Consider the following 20,531-nt stretch of genomic DNA (forward strand, 5'->3'; position numbering starts at 1 on the left):
ATTGGTGGGAGCAGAGATCGCGACGTAACGACAGCCGCCTTCAGAGTCGTTTACTAAACGCATATCTGTAAAATCTGTCTGAGACGTGAGAATCGTCTCACAGCAGAAGTTAAATCAGCCAATAGGATTCTCCTGCCGGGTGGAAACGGGTTGATGAGCTGCAGTCGTAAAACAATCTGTTAAATGTGTAGAAATGTTTTATTTCTGCAGCTCCTGGGATGAGTCACGACCGCCGTTAACCAATCGCTGCTTGTGTTTGTCTGGCAGGTACACGACTCTTTCATATCGGGCCCCGGAGATGATCAACTTGTACGCAGGAAAAGCCATCACCACTAAGGCAGATATATGGGTAAGCCCTTTCCCTCTGCGCCTGTTTCAGACTGGTTTGACTGGGCGTGGCCCAGCGCTGATCAGCTGAGCGAAGAAGAACCAGTCGGGCCAGTTTGCCTCCACCTGAACTCCATCTGCACGCCGCTGCTTTGCCTCCATGTTGGACCTTCAGTCCAGTTGAGGACGTTGTGTGGAACTGGGCTTCAGCTCTGAACCAGTTTGATGAACCAGATGAAAACCAGTAGAGCTGTGAGGGATCATCGTACGCCACAGCGTTGGTTTTTTATCTTTAAATCAGGAAGCGAGTCTTAAACGGCCTCATGACACACAGCAGCACGACTTCCTGTCGGCGCTCTCACTTCTTCTTCTCTTGAGGTTTTATTCAGCCTGGAAGACGTGTCGTGCCAAAGCTTTACAGTGGATTAGGAGTCTGGTTTCAGACGGGACCAGCATGTTTTGGGGGGAAACCTGAAGAAAGAGTAAATTCTCGTGGGTAAAACGGCGGTGGAGAGCCGCGTTTAGCTGCTGCTGAAAAAATGATTAGGCAGGTTTTGCATGTGGATTTGTTTAAACACGCTGAAGGTCTGCAGCTTCGTGTTGGGTGACCTGAGGGATATTTATTCTTTACAGCCTCAGAGGGAGTGACTGGAACCAGTAAAACCAGAGTCAAACCTTCCTACTGGGAGAAATCTCCTTTTTATTTGTTGATCCGAACCATTAAAGCTCTGCTAGATCTCCTCCGTCGCCTGAATCGTCAGCAGTTCCTCAGGAACCGTGTTCCTCTCTAGGTTCAGTCCTGATCAATAGTTTACCTTCAGTGTGATCAATGGAAGTCTTACAGGCATTTCCGTTAGGGCTGTGACGATATGCTTTGTCCCGATTCAATTTAAATTGCGATTCTCAAAATTCTTTGATATTGCTGATTTTCATAGATTAAAAACCAAAAATAAAATGATAAAACTTTGTTTTTTGGTAGAAATTTTTCTTGATTTCAGTTTGGAGAAAACAACCCAGTAGCCTGATCATCATTCTGCTGCTATAACGCCCAAGAAGGACACGTAAAAAGATCAATAAAACCAATAAAAATGACAAATTTTATAGTAGATTCATTTTATTTTAATGGGGAAAAAAATTTTAAATTGTGAAACAAAAAAATCCCGATTTTCGATTTTTTTGATATGATTTTCCCACCCCTAGTTTCCATCCAGGATGTTCAGACACAACATGTTGTGTTTAATCAGAGACTCTGATAAACCCACAATGATCAATGATAACCTTGTTATTTATCACATCTTCCTTTTAAAGATCATAATCACGACTCTGCTGCTATTTCCACCTGGACATGATGATGAAGACACTTCCTGTCAGACTTTCCACCAATCAGAGAGCTTAAACTGACGGTAACGTCCAATCAGGAGCAGCCAAAGATCAACAAGTGATGAGAAAAGCAGGAAAATAATGATCCTCTATGGCTGGAATAAAGCCAAGAAGACGTTTGGGATGCAGCTGAGGTGGAGGTGCTGCAGTGAGGATAGCAGGTAGATAGTAGCAGGAAGACGTGTGGAAACATGGAAACAGTTTGTTTCAGACGCGGGAGAACGATGCAGATGAGAAAAGGCTGCTGATCTATGTGTGTTATTTCTACAAACTGTATTTTATCAGGAGGAACGTGTGAAGTTACATTAATCATTAAAAATAAAAACCATGCAGCAGATTTAGCATGATGCTAATTTCCATCTGCGGTCCTGAACTCCGTGCAGAAGCAGATAAAACACAAAATAAAACCATTTAAACGCAACACAACTGACTTGTGATGCGACACAGTGCAGGATCTAAAGAGTCGTTCAGATCTGAGGAGGTTTACTTGTTTCTGTCGGCCTTCATGCTGCGGTATCGACTCATACCTTCACCTGGTTTCAGCCTCATACTGTTCCAGCTGAGGCTGAAACGTCACGTCTGCGTCCTGACTGGGACCAGCAGCTTCAGAAAAACCGGTGGATCAGAAGGAGTTTTAAAGGTTTGGAGAGTTTTTAAGCTTCTCGAGCCAAATTGGCAAAAAAAAGTTGGATGAGTTTCGGCTCCTGCAGCAACGGATGCGCTTCAGCGGTGGCCATGAGGCTGAAAAGTCCATTTTCTTTACTGCTTAGTCCAGTTCAGGGTGGCGAGAGGCAGGAACACCTGGACAGGTCTCAGTCCGTCATACCGCCACACAGACACAACCAATCACACATCATCTCGAGCTTCCTCATCAGGATGAAGATGGGGAGGTTTTCCCCGATTGTCTGGAGAAAATATTAATTCAGACAAAACTACAGATGAGAAAATAAACTTTTAACCCCAGACATGTCACAAAGTTTATCTACTCCATCCCCGACCCAAACGGCATGCTGGGAAAGTTTTTCATCCTGGTACGATGAACGCCAACGGCACGCCGCTGCCAGTCTCTACGCACCTGGGTGAAGTTTTGTGTGTTTTCTCCGCAGGCGCTTGGATGCTTGTTGTACAAGCTGTGTTTCTTCACACTTCCATTTGGGGAGAGTCAAGTCGCCATATGTGACGGAACCTTTATCGTTCCGGATAACTCCAAATTCTCCCTCAAGTTGCACTGTTTAATCAGTAAGTCGCCGCTTTCTCTTTCTGTCTGTCTAAACCTGCACGGCTGCTTTTATCTTCTCGTCTCGTGAAGTGGATGATGATCTTTTCTGATCCTCGGCGAGCTGCAGCCACCATTTCAAGTTGGTTTTAATGCTTTTGCACAACAGGAGCCTGTTTGTACCGGTTAAACTGTCCTCAGAGCTTCCTGTTTCCCCCCTCAATGTTAAACCAGCAGCTCCCCCCAGTGTCCAAAGAGAGAAACTACATCTCACTCTGTGTGTGTGTGTGTGTGTGTGTGTGTGTGTGTGTGTGTGTGTGTGTTTGTGTGTGTGTGTGTGTGTTTGTGTGTTTGTGTTTCAGGATACATGCTCGAGCCGGACCAGGAGAAGAGACCAGACATTTACCAAGTGTCCTACTTTGCCTTTAAACTAGCTGGAAGAGAGTGTCCCGTGCCAAACCTCTTCGTAAGTCACCTGAATGAATCAGGACATCTTTAGCCTTTGCAGACATTTTTTTTTTAAACTTGTATTTATTTATTTTTACAGGTAAAAAACATGATTGAATATAAAATAAAAACATTGGCAGCAAAGAAAAACTCAAAGGGTTTGAAGAGATCACAGCTAAACATGCAAAACAGTAAAATACAAAGATTTATCATTGCAAAGGGAATAAAACATCACTTGACCAAATATAGAAGTATCAAACAAAACGTATCCCCCTGTAAATGCTGTCTGTAAGTGTGTGTGTGCCATGTACATTAATCAGAAACAAACTAATTGAACGTATTGCAGTAGACGTGACGCTGATCTGCATTCAGATTTGTAGTTTTTGAGATATTTAGCATTTTGTAAAAAAAAAAAAAAATTCATCCTTGTGATTGGATGAAAGTCCTTCCAACCAAACGCGGCTTGGACCTTGCAAAAATTCAGCACAGCGATTGGTCGGTTTTTGCAAAATGAGCTGAAAATTACTTCAACAGGGTTTCGGAGCTCTGCACCGGTTTGCAGTGTCCAGTTTGACTCCAACAATGCTCCCTGCAACATTTCAAGACTTTGATAAATCTTAAACACATTAAACAAAGTTTTTCACATTGAACAATAAAGTCTGTCACATCTTTAATGAAGTTTAGCTCAACCTTGCACATGTTTTTGCAATCCCGCTAATTACACCCTGCTGGAAGTGAAAAAAAAAGGCGTTCCCATCCCAATTGGAAAAAATTTGAATGCTTTGTCCAAGGTGCAACTAAGAGTACTAGTGGTGTATTGAGTAAATCAATGTGCTTCAATACAGAAGTTCATGGGTTCAGTCCTGATGTGGGGCAATTAGAAAAAATATCACTAGTGCTTTTTTTTTTTTTTTTTTTCCTTCCAATCTCTTATACTTGCAATTCCATTTCAATCAATCAGCATAGTTCAATAAATGGGCATTCACAGTTGCTATTATTTCAATAATAGTTGTTTCTAGTTTCTTTTAAAACATGTCTGAAGCATAAAAGACATCTGCACTGGCTTGACTAGTGTGGTATTGGTACACTTTTATTAACACCAAGTATGAGTACACACACATAGTATTGAGCCGATACTGATATCGGTATCTGTGCATCCCTAGTTTATAATATGGACGGACTGAATTGCTTCATCAACATTAAGGATCTGCTGAAAGTCATGAAATTGAATGTTTTTACAGATTAGTTTGAACTTTGAGACGCTGTCTGAGTCGCTTGTAAAACAAAGTTTTGTTTAAATCACTGAATTTCATCATCTGCAAAAAGGAAAAAAAAGTCTTTAGATCCGAATCATTGAGATAAATACGAAGTAATGACGATTTGAGAGGGACGATGCTTTAATAACGAACACATTTTCGCCTGTTTTAGAGATAATTACCCAGCGAGCTTAGTCTTTGAAAGAAATATGGTTGTCAAATGCAGCTAAATGATCTTATTTTCCTCCCTTTTCCCAGAACTCTCCCATCCCTACTTCACTTCCCGAGCCTCTAACAGCCAGCGAGGTTGCTGCTAAGAAAAGCATGACAAAAGCAAGGTGCTGTTTCCTGATGACGATGAAATCTTCACACTCCTCAAATACACCTGCAACCAATGAAAAGGTGTGTTGTGGTTTGTCCCGTGCAGGATAACGGACTCTGTGGGCCCAACGGAGACCTCCATAGCTCCCAGACAGAGGCCGAAGGCCGCCAACAGCAACGTCCTGCCTCTCACCAACACCGTCACACCTGTCAAGATGAGCGTGCCTTCCGCACCTGTCAGCAACGGCCAGAAAGGTTCGTTCAGGAGAATACTCCAATGGCATCATTTAGCGTGTTCAGCCAAGCAGTTCAAACCGGTAAAAAGTGGATTGGTGCAAGTCAACACGTTCATTGTGGAAAGAGCTAGGGCTGCCCGATTATGAGAATAATATTATAATCACGATTATTTAGACTGCAACTGATATCTTGATTATTTAACACAATTATCCAGTATTTTCAAACAACGCTGCGCATCGTGGTGTTCTAGACTTTGTGTCGTGCATTATAACCGTCTAATGCACGGTTCCGAGTTGTTTAATCTGCTTTTACCGCTTATATAGGAACTATTTTATGTTGGCCTCGATGTACGTTTCATGCCAAACAACCGCTGTCAGGCTGCAGCGCTTCTCTCATTCACCTGTTAAAAAACAGCTGATCTGAACCAGCTGGTTAACACGTTGCTATGGTAACGCCCCGTAACGGAGGGATGTTACAGTGTTTGAGACTAAGTTTCTAATCGTACCGTAACCTGTTTGCGGGAGTTGAGTTTGTGTGTTTTACAGGTTCCAACTCGTACACGACGCCGTCAGTTAAGAATAGCAAGTATACTGGTGACGTATGGGAGGGATTTACTGGTTTGTCTTGGCTTTGTTCCAGCCACAGACGACCATTTTCCTCCTTTTCTGATCACTCGTTGATCTTTGACTCTTGATTTGACGTTTCCGTCAACTTTAGCTCTCTGATTGGTGGAAAGTTTGACAGGAAGTGATTTCCAGGTCAAACTAACAACATAGTAGCGATGGTGTCTGGCTGTGCTGCAGGTTTTAGATGTTTCCCTGCTCCAACACCAGATTAAGTCCTAGTCCTGTTCTGGACTGGGACTCGTTGAATCAGGTGGTCAGGTCGTTGGAGCCGGGAAACATATAAAACCTGCCAGACAGCAGCATCAGAGACAGTAGTTGCTGATTCCTGACCTAGAAGGGTTACCTATCAATCAGTATTGTTGCTTATCAATCAGTATTGTTGCTTATCAATCAGTATTGTTGCTTATCAATCAGTATTAGTGCCTATCGATCAGTATTGTTAGCCATCGATCAGTATTGTTAGCCATCAATTGGTATTGTTAGCCATCGATCAGTATTGTTAGCCATCGATCGGTATTGTTGCCTATTGATCGGTATTGTTGCCTATCGATCAGTGTTGGTGCCTCTCGATCGGTATTGGTGCCTATTGATCGGTATTGTTGCCTATCGATTGGTGTTGGTGCCTATCGATCGTGTTGGTGCCTATCGATCGTGTTGGTGCCTCTCGATAGGTGTTGATGCCTCTCGATCGGTATTGGTGCCTATTGATCGGTATTGGTGCCTATTGATCGGTATTGGTGCCTATCGATCGGTGTTGGTGCCTCTCGATCGGTGTTGGTGCCTCTCGATCGGTGTTGGTGCCTCTCGATCGGTGTTGGTGCCTCTCGATCGGTGTTGGTGCCTCTCGATCGGTATTGGTGGCTCTCGATCGGTATCGGTATTGTTGCCTCAATCAGTATCGGTATTGGTGCATCTCGATCGGTATTGGTGCCTATCGATCAGTATTGACCTGCAGAGTTAAACATTCCAGAGAAACTTTAGGGATTAATTATGTATCGATGTGAAGGTTTGACTGTGTTCGTGTCTGCTCAGCGACCACTCCTGGTTCTGGACAGCCGTCCGTACAGGCCCAGCCCGGCAGTCAACAGCACCGAGTTCTGCAGCAGCTACAGCCTGGCGACCTTCGTCTACAGCAGCTACATCCTCATCATCATCAGCAACAGCTGCAGCAGCAGCATGCTAATGCGCAGCAGCTCCAATACTTGCAGGTACACCTCCCGAATCATCAGACTGATCTACGTTTCTGTCTGTTACTCTGGAAGACTGAAGAAATGTCCACTGCTGCTCAGTACCAACAGGCGGTGCAACAATCGCTCCTACAGCAGCAGCAGCAGCTCCAGCAGCAACAACAGCAGCAGCAACAGCAGCAGCAGCAGCAGCAGCAGCAGCAGGTCCTGCTCCAGCAGCAGCAACAGCAACAGCAGCAGCAGGTCCTGCTCCAGCAGCAGCAGATGATGATGCAGCCCATGTATCAGCAGCAAGTTGCTCAGGCTCACTACGCCGCCATGGTGAGTTCTAGCATAGGTACCCCATAAACCAGGGGTCATTTTATACTTTTCAACAAGTGCTGCGTACAGCAACGATATCTCAAGTGTCAACTATAGTTTCAGAAATAGATTTCTAATAACTTTAAACTTTATATATTTTGTTTTTGAGATTTTTGAAAAGTTTTTCTGTTTGCGTAAGTTAAGAGTAGCTCTTGTGCCCCCGGGAATGGGGGCATCTGGTGGCCAGGCCTTTGTCCGTCGGGCCCAGTAGGGCTCAGCCTGAAAGGGTTACATGGGCCCCACCTCCCGTGGGCTCACCATCTGCGGGAGGAGCCGTAGTAGTCGGGTTCAATGTGAGCTGGGCGACAGCAAGAGGCGGGGACCCTAGCGGTCCAATCCCCGGCTGCAGAAGCTGGCTTTAGGGACATGGAATGTCACCCCTCTGGTGGGGAAGGAGCCTGAGCTTGTGCACGAGGTTGAGCGGTTCCGGCTAGATATAGTTGGACTCACCTCGACGCATGGCTTGGGCTCTGGAACCAGTACCCTCGAGAGGGGCTGGACCTTCTTCCACTCTGGAGTTGCTCATGGTGGGAGGCGCAGAGCAGGTGTGGGCATTCTCATCAGCCCCCAGCTTGGTGCCTGCACGTTGGGGTTTACCCCGGTGGATGAAAGGGTAGTTTCCCTCCGCCTTCGGGTGGGGGGACGGGTTCTAACTATTGTCTGTGCTTATGAACCGAAAAGCAGTTCAGAGTGCCCACCCTTTCTGGGGTCCTTGGAGGGAGTGCTGGAGGGTGCTCCTTCTGGGGACTCCATTGTTCTGCTGGGGGACTTCAATGCTCATGTGGGCAATGACAGTGAGACCTGGAGGGGAGTGATTGGGAGACATGGTCCCCCCCCCCTCTGAACCCAGAGGGGGGGGACCATGCCCCCCCTCTGATGGGGGGCATGGTCTTTGTTATTGGACTTCTGTGCTCGTCATGGATTGTCCATAACGAACACCATGTTCCAGCATAAGAGTGTCCATATGTACACTTGGCATCAGGACTCCCTGGGCCGCAGTTTGATGATCGATTTTGTAGTCGTATCGTCGGACCTGCGGCCACATGCCTTGGACACTCGGGTGAAGAGGGGGGGCGGAGCTGTCAGCTGATCACCACCTGGTGGTGAGTTGGCTCAGATGGTGGGGGAGGAAGCCGGTCAGATCTGGCAGGCCCAAACGTGTTGTGAGGGTCTGCTGGGAGTGTCTGAGTCCCCCGTCAGAGCGAGCTTCAACTCCCACCTTCAACAGAGCTTCAAACATGTCCCGAGTGAGGCGGGGGATATTGAGTCTGAATGGGCTGTGTTCCATGCCTCTATTGCTGAGGCGGCCAGCCGGAGCTGTGGCTGTAAGGTCGTTGGTGCCTGTCGTGGCGGTAATCCCAGGACTCGTTGGTGGACACCAGCAGTGAGGGATGCCGTCAAGCTGAAGAAGGAGTCCTATCGGGCCTTCTTGGCCTGTGGGACTCTGGAGGGCAGCTGATGGGTACCGGCGGGCTAAGCGGCATGCGGCTTCGGCTGTCGCCAAGGCAAAAACACAGGCATGGGAGGAGTTCGGCGAGGCCACAGAGAAAGACTTCCGGACAGCTTTGAGGCAATTCTGGTCCACCATCCGGCGGCTCAGGAGGGGGAAGCAGTGCTCCATCAACACTGTACAGTGGTGATGGGGAGCTCCTGACCTCAACTCGGGACATTGTGGGTCGGTGGAGGGAATACTTCAAAGACCCCCTCAATCCTACCAACACGTTTTCCTTTTGAGGAAGCAGAGCTGGAGGACTCAGGGGTGGACTCTCCTATCTCTGAGGCTGAAGTCGCTGAGGTGGTTAAACAGTGTGGTTTTCGTCCCGGTTGCGGAACAGTGGACCAGTTCCATACCCTCTTTGGGGTCCTGGAGGGGGCATGGGAGTTTGCCCAACCAGTCTACATGTGCTTTGTGGACCTGGAGAAGGCATTCGACCATGTCCCCCGGGGGCTCTTGTGGGGGGTACTCCGGGAGTATGGGGTACCGGACCCCCTTGTACGAGCTGTCCGGTCCCTGTATAACAGGTGTCAGAGCTTGGTCTGCATTGCCGGTAGTAAGTTGGATTAGTTTCCAGTGAGGGTTGGACTCCGCCAAGGCTGCCCTTTATCACAGATTCTGTTCATAACTTATATGGACAGAATTTCTAGGTGCAGCCGAGGTGTTGAGGGGATCCGACTTGGTGGCCTCAGGATTGGGTTTCTGCTTTTTGCAGATGACATGGTCCTGTTGGCTTCATCTGGTCGTGATCTCCAGCTCTCACTTGAGCGATTCACGGCAGAGTGTGAAGCGGCTGGGATGAGAATCAGCACCTCCAAATCTGAGACCATGGTCCTCAGCCGGAATAGGGTGGATTGTCCTCTCCGGGTTGGGAGTCAGGTCCTGCCTCAAGTGGAGGAGTTTAAATATCTCGGGGTCTTGTTCACGAGTGAGGGAAGGATGGAGCGCGAGATCGACAGACAGATCGGTGCAGCGTCTGCATTAATGCAGACTCTGCGCCGGTCTTTCGTGGGGAAGCTATACCAGTCGATCTACGTTCCTACCCTCACCTATGGTCATGAGCTGTGGGTCATGACCAAAAGAACGAGATCTCGTATGCAGGTGGCTGAAATGGGTTTCCTCCGCAGGGTGGCCGGGCTCTCCCTTAGAGAGCCCGGCCACCGGGTGAGGAGCTCGGTCATCCGGGAGGAGATCAGAGTAGAGCCGCTGCTCCTCCGCATCGAGAGGAGCCAGTTGAGGTGGCTCGGGCATCTGGTCAGGATGCCTCCTGGACCTCCCTGGTGAGGTGTTCCAGGCACGTCCCTCTGGGAGGAGACCCCGGGGAAGACCCAGGACACGCTGGAGGGATTATATCTCTCGGCTGGCCTGGGAACGCATCGGGATCCCCCCGCAGAGTTGGCAATGTGGCTGGGGAGAGGGAAGTCTGGGCTTCCCCGCTTAGGCTGCTGCCCCCACGACCCGACCCCGGATAAGCGGTGGAGAATGGATGGATTTTCTGTTTTGCACGCATCTGATAAATCCCTGAACATTTCAGTTCCAGATATTTGGCATTAAAAAAATCCAGTAATTTTTTGTTAATTACTTTTAAACATCCAGAAGTATATTTAATGTACACTCATGTGTAGTATTCCTTATTTTCTTCTATTTATTTTTTTTATTTAACCTTTATTTAACCCGGTAAAATCAGTTGAGAACAACTTGTCATTTACAGTGATGACCTGATGTGCTTCATTATGCAAACTGAAGTACAATCTGTTGGGTCAGAAATATATAAAAGACAAAACAGGACATTTTATTTTGTAATGAATCCCTTGGAGCAGGTGTGTCAGACTCTGGTCCTGCAGGGCCGGTATCCTGCAGGTGAGTCCAGCTGCTTCTTGTCAGTCTGTTAATTCACACCTGTCAGATGTGTTGGAACATAGAGACAACATAAACGTTCAGGATACCGGCCCTCCAGGACTGGAGTTTGACACCTGTGCCTTAGAGTATGGCCTGGGACTGAGTGCATCCCCATTTGACCAACATTAGTCTTGATTATGACTGAATTTCCGAGCAGATTTCATCGAACTCTGCTGTAAATAGTTTGAGCAAATGACAGTAAAACACATGGAGACGCAGCTTGAAATATCACAGGGCTGCATATTTCATTTAATGTCAGAACGGCTCAAGTTTGCTCTCTCCGTTCCCCAAGCTGGCAGCGACTCGTCTCCGCTCAGATCTGCTGGCGTCCGTGCCAAGCAGACGCTCAAACTTCCTGCTCAGCCCGTCCAAGTGTGCAGAAAACTTGTATTTACGCAGCGACTGAATCAAACACACAAACACGGGTCCTCCAAATGTACACTGCAAGGGCGGCGCAATTTTTAGCCCGTTTCCCACCGAACGCGCACCATCTGCTTTATTTCAGAGGCAATCTGGTCCCAGTGAAGCCACTGGGGGATCGGACGGGGAGGGAAATCGAGCATTTTCTTTGTTTGTGTGCCGACATATGAAGCACTTCAGTTGTCAGAGTAACTTCCAAGATGGCAGCTAAATGTTTAAAAGCCGTGTAATATGGTTTGATGGCATCGGATCAGCTTCATCTGTCTGGCTTTTTAAAAAACGCAACAGTGAGAGTGATGTAGTGTGAAAATGTGGCGTTTGGGCTTCCGTTTGCCCTCCAGTGTCCGCTCTTCATGTGCAACTTGGTTGATTTGTTCAGCTTGGTGCTCTTCGACCGTTTGACTCTCATTCCTTCACCCCTCCCCTCCACCGTGTCCCCCAGCTTTCCAGATCCAGAACTGGTTTCTAACAACATTTCATCATCATTATGCGCCATGAAGTCAATGGTCCGTCCCTCATTCCCTCCCCCTCTTCTCCCTCTCTTCCTTCCCTAACAGCTGCAGCAGTACCAGCAGGCTTTTGTCCAACAGCAGCAGCATCATCATCATCAGCAGCAGCAGCATCATCCCGCTCAGCAGCCTCTCCCCTATATGTCCTCCCCTCTTGAGTTCCAGATTCCTCTGGGTTCCTATAACGCCACCACCCCCACAGCTGGAGCCGGACCTGGGGCGGGCCAGATGGGGGCGTCGCCTGTGGATCCCTCATACGCCAACCCCGGGTAATAAACGCAAACAAACGCCGTCGTTTGCTCTTATAATCGCTTGTTTGTCCATAACGGTGGCGTGTTTGTTGTCTCTCTCTGCAGTAGAAACGCTCTGCTCGCCTCGGATGGGCTCACCCCCCCGTCTCAGAGCTGCAGCAGCGCTGTCAGTAACCCCCCCGACATGTCTGGCTGGAACCCCTTCGGAGAGGACAACTTCTCTAAGCTAACCGAAGAGGAGCTGATAGACCGGGAGTTTGACATGCTCAGAGCAAGCAAGTGAACTTTTAGTGCTTTTATGTTGGGGTGTTAAACACACACACACACACACACACACACACACACACACACACACACACACACACACACACACACACGTATACACACGTTTCTGGGGGGCGTGAAATACCCCCCAGATGAAATCTTCCTGCATCCATCAGGCGCTTCAGCAACAAGGCTGTTTTTCCATCACAAATATGTAAACATGTTGCTGTTTTATCTGCTATACGATGAAGAAACAAGTCGAATCCTCATCTTCCTCTCTGTGACACCCCCCCCCCCCCCCCCCCTTACAGAAAAGCCTGTGGAGAGAACGGCCAGCGTGGAAATGGACCGACCGCTGCCTGCCGCTCCTGCCGCCAAACCGCTCCCGCCGGAGGACCTGTTTGGCTCCGTCCCCTTCGTGGCCAACGCAGGCAAGTCTTAGAGGCGTCTCGACACCAGGACCCGACACTGTGGAGCCACACGCCCCCCATCCTCCCCCCATCCTCCCTCGTACATCAGAAGGTTTTCCAGACTAGTCCTTCCTTGGCATTTAGGAGGAAATCCTCCCACTGCTATCGACGTATTGATCTGTATGTTATCCTCCCCTGCTGTAACGGACACATGCAAGTACGCCTACAGCTCGCTTAGCGTAGCGAGAGGTGCCCGCCCCCCCCCCTCACACGCCCCCCACCACGGTACTGACCTGTAGATTAGAGCAGTTTGGAGCTGCTGTAGTTGAGCTGGAACGAAGAGAAATGTGAACTTTGCTGGTACTAAAAGGGCCGAGTGATGTCAGCGATGTCCTCGTTTTTCCACCGGTGATGCAGCTCAACTCGCTTCCTGTGGCGGACGCTGTCCTCCGGTTGAGTCGGCGCGGGAAGACGCGTTCTTTACAACACATTTGATCTGTTCAGGACTCGATGCAGCAGAGAAAAAAATCCTTGTTTCACTCGGTAAACACGCTACTTTTGGCTTCAGACGCAGCTGCAGAGATGTCCTCGCTGGACGTATCGGACGCGTAACGCCGCGGAGTCTAGCTGCATCACGTGGAAACGGGAAAGCAGCTTTTTTAACGTAAAGCTGCAGATTGGTTCATTAAGCGGCTCATGATGCGGGAAGCAAAGCGTCACTCGGCCCCGCCACGGTTACCTCCACCTGTACAGAAACAAATCTGAACTACTAGAGTTTTGGCTCCACGCCATTCGTTTACATTAAATCCAGCCCCCTCAGAACCAAGCCTCATTTCAACGTAATCTACGTTTCGCTGGAAACGCGAGGATTTTTACGTGAATATTCAATGGCAGCAATAAGCTTCTGTGCCTCTGTTCTGTTCCTGCCCCGATATGTGAATCACTTCCTGGTTTATTAGGCTGTTATTTAGTCTGAAGAGCAGAATCGGCAGAAAGTTTTCTTTCCGATGCTGAACTTAGCTTTAGTCGTTAAACTCGCAGGCTTGATGCGAAGCTCCGTGTCTCCAGTTAGAGTAGAGTACGGCAGGATGACCATGCAATATAACCCGATAAGCACTTGAATGTAAGTGTGGAAACGTTTTATTGTTTAGTGGAAATGAAATTCAGTTTGAGTTGAATTTGGATCAAAAAGAAACCAAAAGAACAAAACCAAACGTGTTTTTTTTTAATTCCTGCAGGCTGGCATGAGAGAATTTTGCAACGAATTTTTGATCAGCCTTTTTTTATGTTGTTTTAAAGCTTCTTGTGCCATCAGTGTTGCATTCAGGAGTCTGGTTTTTCTGTTGTTTTTCTGTCCGTTCAGTCAGCTGTTGATGGCGAAAACTTGTCCTGTAAATCCCAAACCGAGCCGAGACATTTCACCACGTTGTTCGTCCTGCAGCGAGACGAATTCGTCTCGTTTCTCCGCACCGATGCACTGCAGAGCCGAGTGGCTGGAACGCAGGCAGGAAACTTGTTTGGAAACAGCGGCGGTGGCTTGTTGAAGCTGGAGCAACGAATGCGACTTGAGCTGATTTTCGTGGTCGTGTCGCAGGAACGAGGATGATCAGGGATCAGTCGGTGTCTTCCTCCTTTTAACGCCTCATCTGGAGGATGAGCTGCTGCTCGCCGTGTGCGGGTTTGGTATTTACATATTTGGGGTCAGCCGCAGGTCGACCCTGCAGACGCTCAAACCGATTAAAACCTCCACATTTCCACCCAGACGCCGTCATGGCCTCCCTAAAGCAGGAGCTGTGGTCGAGCGAGCTTGACAGAGAGCGAGGAGAGAGAACGGAGCAGTAAACCGTTAACTTCCGACTCGTCGGCGGTTAAAACTCTTTGAGTCTGTGGACGGATTCAGTTTGCCGGGTTTCAGACCGGCGGTGGAGGAGGAAACGTTGCTGGAGGCAAAGGTTATTTTTTCTTATTTTTATTGTATTAGGCCAAATTTATTGAATTTGTTTTAAAATGTATAAAAGAGATTTTTCTTTTAAGTTTCAGTTTAAAAAAAAAAAAAAAATGTTGTTTGTAGTTTCTTTTTCTTTCATGTCAATCTTTCTTATCTTTTTATTTTAATTGAGTTGAACCAAACTGGGTTTTTCTATTTTGGGCTGATTTCTTTTTAAAAAAAAATCATTTTGTACCAAGTTTTTTTTCTTTTTTCTCTTCCTTAAAACATTAGATTTATTTTACTTTATTTTAATTAAATTGGACCAAACTGTTTTTTTCTATAATGGGCTGAGCTTTTTTTATTTTTATTTTTATTTTTATATAATTTTGTGCCACGTTTTTTTTTATTTTTATTTTTCTTAAAACATTAGATTTATTTTACTTTATTTTAATTTAAATAACTCTTTGCCTTTCAATTTTTAATTTTTCCAAAAAATATGTTTTTGCTTGTATGAATTTTTTCTTGTCTAAATCGTATTATTTTGCTATAAAGTGCCTTTGAGCAGCGTTTCCAGGTTTTTTCAGCCACAAACATTAATTTCATTTGAAACATTTTACAGTATTTTATTTTTATTATTTGCGATCAGATGTTTTTATTTACATTTTCTTTCGGTATGCAGTGGCATCAACGTGTCAGACAGACCTCCCCCCCGCCGTCGTCCCAAACTACTGCTGTAGTTTAAATGTAATTAAACTCCCAATGTTTCTATAAAACAGCAGAAAGAATCGAGGAAGTGGTTTAAAACTTCTGACGTCTGAAGCAAACCGGTTCCGGCGGGTTTTTCCTCGACATGCTGACTGAACCGTGTCGGGACGTTCTGTCCAACACGCCTGGCCGACGGTGGCGTGAACATCCGTCCTCATGTTGCGAGGAACGTTTGAGACGTCTGTCCATCCAAACGTTCCGGGTTCAGATGTTTCTGCCTCGCCATCCTGCAGGGCTGCATGTCACTTTGTGTCCCAGCTGCTCCTCGGCCTCCATCACGTTTATGTTTCCGTGTTTAGCCGCAGGTAAGTCCCACGTCCTTCGTCTCTCATCTCACCGCCTCCTTGTTTTACCCAACCTCTCTGGAAAAAGCAGACGAAAGTCTTCATCTCAGCCCAGTTTTTGTTCTTTCCGTTGTTCATGTGAGACAGCCATGCTCAGAAACATCTTGTCATGTGTACTGGTGGACGGAGCTCAGTTTGAGCAGAAGGGACGAACCAGAGCCATTAACCGCACTTTCAACATGTCTTGTTTACATCTCCAGCTTTGTGTTTACTTTCCTCTCTGTCTCGGTTTTTTCTTTGTATTTTTTACCAGCTTTACTTGCTCCAGAGAGGCTTTACTGCCCTCCGTCTTCATCTGAATGAGTTCTTCTGACGTTTAGTTGTGCATGAAGCGAGCTGGTGCGTCTGCAGACCGCCAGGCTGGCTTCCACACACACCTTGTTTTTGCTACAGACTATGTAAACGGCCCTGTATCATACTGTGAGTGTGAATGTATTTCTTTATAGAATGTTACTGATAAATAAAAAAAACCCTTAAAAATCATTTTTCCACTTTGGTTCCTTCTTTGTAGCTCCTGAAAGATCCGGGAAGCTTTAGTCTCTCCACCACTACGCAACAAGCAAGGTGTTCCTGACCGAAACATGGCTGTCTTCCTTTAAACTCAGTTCACGGCTTCGACTTTTATCAGAGGCTGATCAGTAGATTCCAGCTAAACGTCGTCAGGCGGCGGCTGCATGATGCGCTGCAGATGACCCATGTGCACGCTGAGAAGCAGCAATCCTGACCTAACGTACCGAATTAAGACGGAGAAACTAACGGAGGAAAAGCAGAGGCTTCTTCAGAACTGATGATAATCATCCAGTCTTGTGGGTTTTTTGTTTTTTTTTTTTATCATAAAACTATTAAATTTAACAAAGATTTGGTGAAAATGTTATAAACTCCAACTCAGATATAGAAGTTCATTTTATCTTTTATTTTGAGTCTGATAGTTTTATGATGAAAAACAGAAAAATTTAACAAAAGTTTGGTGAAAATGTTAAAAACTCAGATATAAAGAGGTTTATTTCATCTGACTTTTATTTTGAAAAGCAAAGAAAGTTGCGTGACGGTGCGGATTATTTTTACATTTGAAGATTTTTTATCCTTTTTGTCAGATTAAAGTGAGGAAAAATAAACATTTAACATTCAGAGACGGATTTGGGAACAACCTGAAACAGACTCATCGGGTCCCCGCTGGTACCGGGTCTGTTGGACCTCTTCTACCTCCAGATCGGCTTTAACTCTTCGTATCGCAGATCCAACACGGTGCAAACGTTCCTCAGAGATTGTCTCCATGTTGACATGAAGCATCACAGCTGCTGCACATCATAATGAGAATCTCCCAACGCTGCGTCTACACGGCTGGATGTGATTGGCCGGTTAGATATGTGTGTTAAACAGGTGGATCTGATGAAGAGGACGGTGAGTCTTTCTGCTTTCGTTTTATCAGATTAAAGAGGAAAGAACGTTTTTTCCAGGCTGATCTCCAGACCTGAACAGTTTCAGTTTTCATTCATCTGTAGAAACCAAGCGGCAACCTCCAGAGGTTAAAAGTGAAGCCTATGTAGTACATAAAACTGCAGTTCCCCCTTCATCCACTAGGGGCTGCAAAACAACAAACCCCCATAGACTCCCATGTTAAAAAGACCAACTTCACAGCAGAAATAAACATGTTTACAGCAGAAATAAACATGTTTACAGCAGAAACATGTTTAGTGAAATTTTTTCTAACTCGCCCGTAGTTTTCGAAGTTCGGCATATTTAGGGGCGTGTCCTTTTGATTGACAGGTACCGATCTCCAGCTTCAAGTCAGAAGAACGTAGAACAACTGCGGTTTTTAGCCGGTTAACGTGACTTAGCTTTAGCCCGCTTACCTCCGTTAGCTGGTTAGCTCCTGTTATCTCCGGGTTAGCTCGGTTAGCTCTTAGCTACAGAAAGCTCGAAGTTCGCTCGATGTCAATCATCCACCATGACGCTCACAGTCCCCCTTCACAGCTCCACCTCTTTGTCCATATTTGTATTTTCCGGGCGAGACGACACGCATGACGCTGCCAAGATGGTGATGGTAGGAACCGCCCACCGAGCTTCAATTCAGCTCTTCAGAAACCTACAGGGGACGTCACGGAGGCTCCGCCCATCTTTTTATATACAGTCTATGGTAGAAACACATGAAAACTGGAGACAACTGGTTTGCATGTCGGACCACGTCTGACCTCAGAATCCGTTTTTAGGACGTCATTGTGAAAGATCTGCGGTTAAGTTTTTTCTTTGGTCTTTATCAGCTAATTTCAGCTCGATAAAAGATCCTTTAAGCCTTTCTGCTGAGCATCACTGTAACGTTTCGACTCCTGAAGGCTTTTCACCGCTCCACCCGGCTTCTGACTTAAATCACCTCATGGAGTAGTACGGCACGTAGCGGAGTGGTACGGCACGTAGCGGAGTGGTACGGCACGTAGCGGAGTGGTACGGCACGTAGCGGAGTAGTACGGCACGTAGCGGAGTAGTAGTACTTCACGGAGCGGAGTAGTACTACATGTAGTACTACACGTAGCGGAGTAGTACAGCACGTAGCAGAGTAGTACTACATGTAGTACTACACGTAGCGGAGTAGTAGTATTTCACGGAGCGGAGTAGAACTACATGTTGCACTACACGTAGCAGAGTAGTACGGCACGTAGCGGAGTAGTACGACACGTAGCGGAGTAGTACTACATGTTGTACTACACGTAGCGGAGTAGTACTACATGTTGTACTACACGTAGCGGAGTAGTACTACATGTTGTACTACACGTAGCGGAGTAGTACTACATGTTGTACTACACGTAGCGGAGTAGTACTACATGTTGTACTACACGTAGCGGAGTAGTAGTACTACACGTAGCGGAGTAGTAGTACTTCACGTAGTGGAGTAGTAGTACTTCACGTAGCGGAGTAGTACTACATGTTGTAGTACTTCACGTAGCGGAGTAGTACTACATGTTGTACTACACGTAGCGGAGTAGTACTACATGTTGTACTACACGTAGCGGAGTAGTACTACATGTTGTACTACACGTAGCGGAGTAGTACTACATGTTGTACTACACGTAGCGGAGTAGTACTACATGTTGTACTACACGTAGCGGAGTAGTACTACATGTTGTACTACACGTAGCGGAGTAGTACTACATGTTGTACTACACGTAGCGGAGTAGTACTACATGTTGTACTACACGTAGCGGAGTAGTACTACATGTTGTACTACACGTAGCGGAGTAGTACTACATGTTGTACTACACGTAGCGGAGGGGAACATAAAAGGAGCTTTTATCTTCCACCCTGCAGCAGAACGGTCTCATGCATGATTTCACATCTTATTTCCACCGTACAGAGCCGACGCAGCTCGTAATCCTGCAGCTCAGGAGCACAATCTGCAACATGTCAGGATTAAAGACGCTTCCGCCGCCTGCTGCCTCGTGGCGAGGTGAACGCCATGACCACGTGCAATCTGCTGCAAGCTGAGCAGATGCACCGCCTGCGTTTTAAAACGGAGCTTTTTATTTTAGACCTCGCCGCTTCGCTCGTTTTACGGACAACAAAAGCTTTTTGGCTAATCTGTCGCCCCGTCCTGCCAGTTTGGATGAAGACGGGAGAGGTTTCCATTTTCATGTTCTCAGCAGGGGGTCTTCTGATGCAGAGGGGAACAATAAGTTGGCTCCTGGTTCATTCCTCAACACGACTGGAGGCTCTCCACTCGCTAATTAGGATACTTTTTAAGTTTTTATGCAAATCTCTTGGACATTATTTACAGAAAACAGGATTTTTTCTTTTTTTATTAAAATGCCAAAAGCGTGCAGGAATTTATAGAAATGCAGAATTAAATGATGGAAATGACTTCAGTTCTCCAAGTCTTCAGGGAATAAGTGACTTAGAGCTTCAATCTTTTCTGGGAGATTTAAACCGAAAGTAATTTTGTGAATCTTGAAAAGCTGGTCGTCTTATTTCTTTAACCTTTAACCTCTGCAGGGTGACGGAGCCGAGACACGGACACGCGTGTTCAAACCTTTCGCTCCATGTTCGACGTTGTAAAAGTAAATCACATTGTCTTAAAACTGGAAGTAAATGAATATATAGGTTCATGTTACATTTCAGAAAATATTTTACAAGATTCCAATATCAGAAAAAAGAACATTTTAGTTTTATACATTTGTATAAATAAATCTGGCAAGTCGCGTAATAAAAGTCCAAAAATAAAAATAAATGTACAAGTCGGAAAATATCTCAGAAATTGAGTGCATCTACTTTTTAAATAAATATAAACATTTTTTGACACAATGAGATAAATTCCAGATGTCAGGAAATAAAAACTTAAGAAATACAAGTAAACGTCACACTTCACATGTCAGCAAATAAGTACATTTTATAAATATTAAATAACAGTCTGAAAATACAAGTACATTTTAAAAGTAAATAAAAATCCAGAGAAAAGTTAAAAAAAAAAAAATCAGTTTTAAAAATGTAATAAATGGTAAAATTCAACCAAATCTGAACATTTCATAAAATGAGGTAAATTCTAGATGCAGCAAAATAAAAACAACTAAATGAGCCTGAGGAATACAAGAAAAATGGATGTCACAGAATACATATTAGAAAATTCCAAATGAATGAAAATTTATTTACTTTAAACGTGTATATATATATATATATATATATATATATATATATATAAGTACCGGTTCAAATTAAATCTACATGTGCAGATTAATTATGCAAGTAAAAAACAGTAAATTTTACAGTTTAAACCAGTCAATGTCAATAAGTTTTACATATTGGAAAAATTCAGAGTTAAATGTACTTCTATTGTCTGACTTGAACTAAAACCTGCATTTTAAAGATTTAAGTCAGAAAATGGAGGTAAATTCTGACAAA

At 45.7% G+C, this 20,531-nt stretch overlaps 1 protein-coding gene across 1 annotated transcript in view; it reads left to right on the top strand.

Moving 5' to 3' along the window:
• The window catches only part of bmp2k (BMP2 inducible kinase), a gene marked incomplete at its 3' end in the record, with an annotated part of 45,057 nt that extends 32,420 nt beyond the window's left edge, over nucleotides 1–12,637 (top strand). Inside the window, exons 6-15 of the mRNA XM_079251565.1 lie at nucleotides 268–349; nucleotides 2,814–2,946; nucleotides 3,286–3,389; nucleotides 4,885–4,964; nucleotides 5,054–5,202; nucleotides 6,843–7,018; nucleotides 7,100–7,318; nucleotides 11,729–11,949; nucleotides 12,037–12,206; nucleotides 12,507–12,637. Coding sequence (XP_079107691.1) covers nucleotides 268–349; nucleotides 2,814–2,946; nucleotides 3,286–3,389; nucleotides 4,885–4,964; nucleotides 5,054–5,202; nucleotides 6,843–7,018; nucleotides 7,100–7,318; nucleotides 11,729–11,949; nucleotides 12,037–12,206; nucleotides 12,507–12,637 — 1,465 coding nt within the window. The remainder of the gene's footprint in view (nucleotides 1–267; nucleotides 350–2,813; nucleotides 2,947–3,285; nucleotides 3,390–4,884; nucleotides 4,965–5,053; nucleotides 5,203–6,842; nucleotides 7,019–7,099; nucleotides 7,319–11,728; nucleotides 11,950–12,036; nucleotides 12,207–12,506) is intronic.
• Between the last annotated feature and the right edge of the window lie 7,894 nt (nucleotides 12,638–20,531).

Source organism: Telmatherina bonti, assembly GCF_933228915.1.
Source record: "Telmatherina bonti genome assembly, chromosome: 13".
Lineage (NCBI taxonomy): Eukaryota > Metazoa > Chordata > Actinopteri > Atheriniformes > Telmatherinidae > Telmatherina > Telmatherina bonti.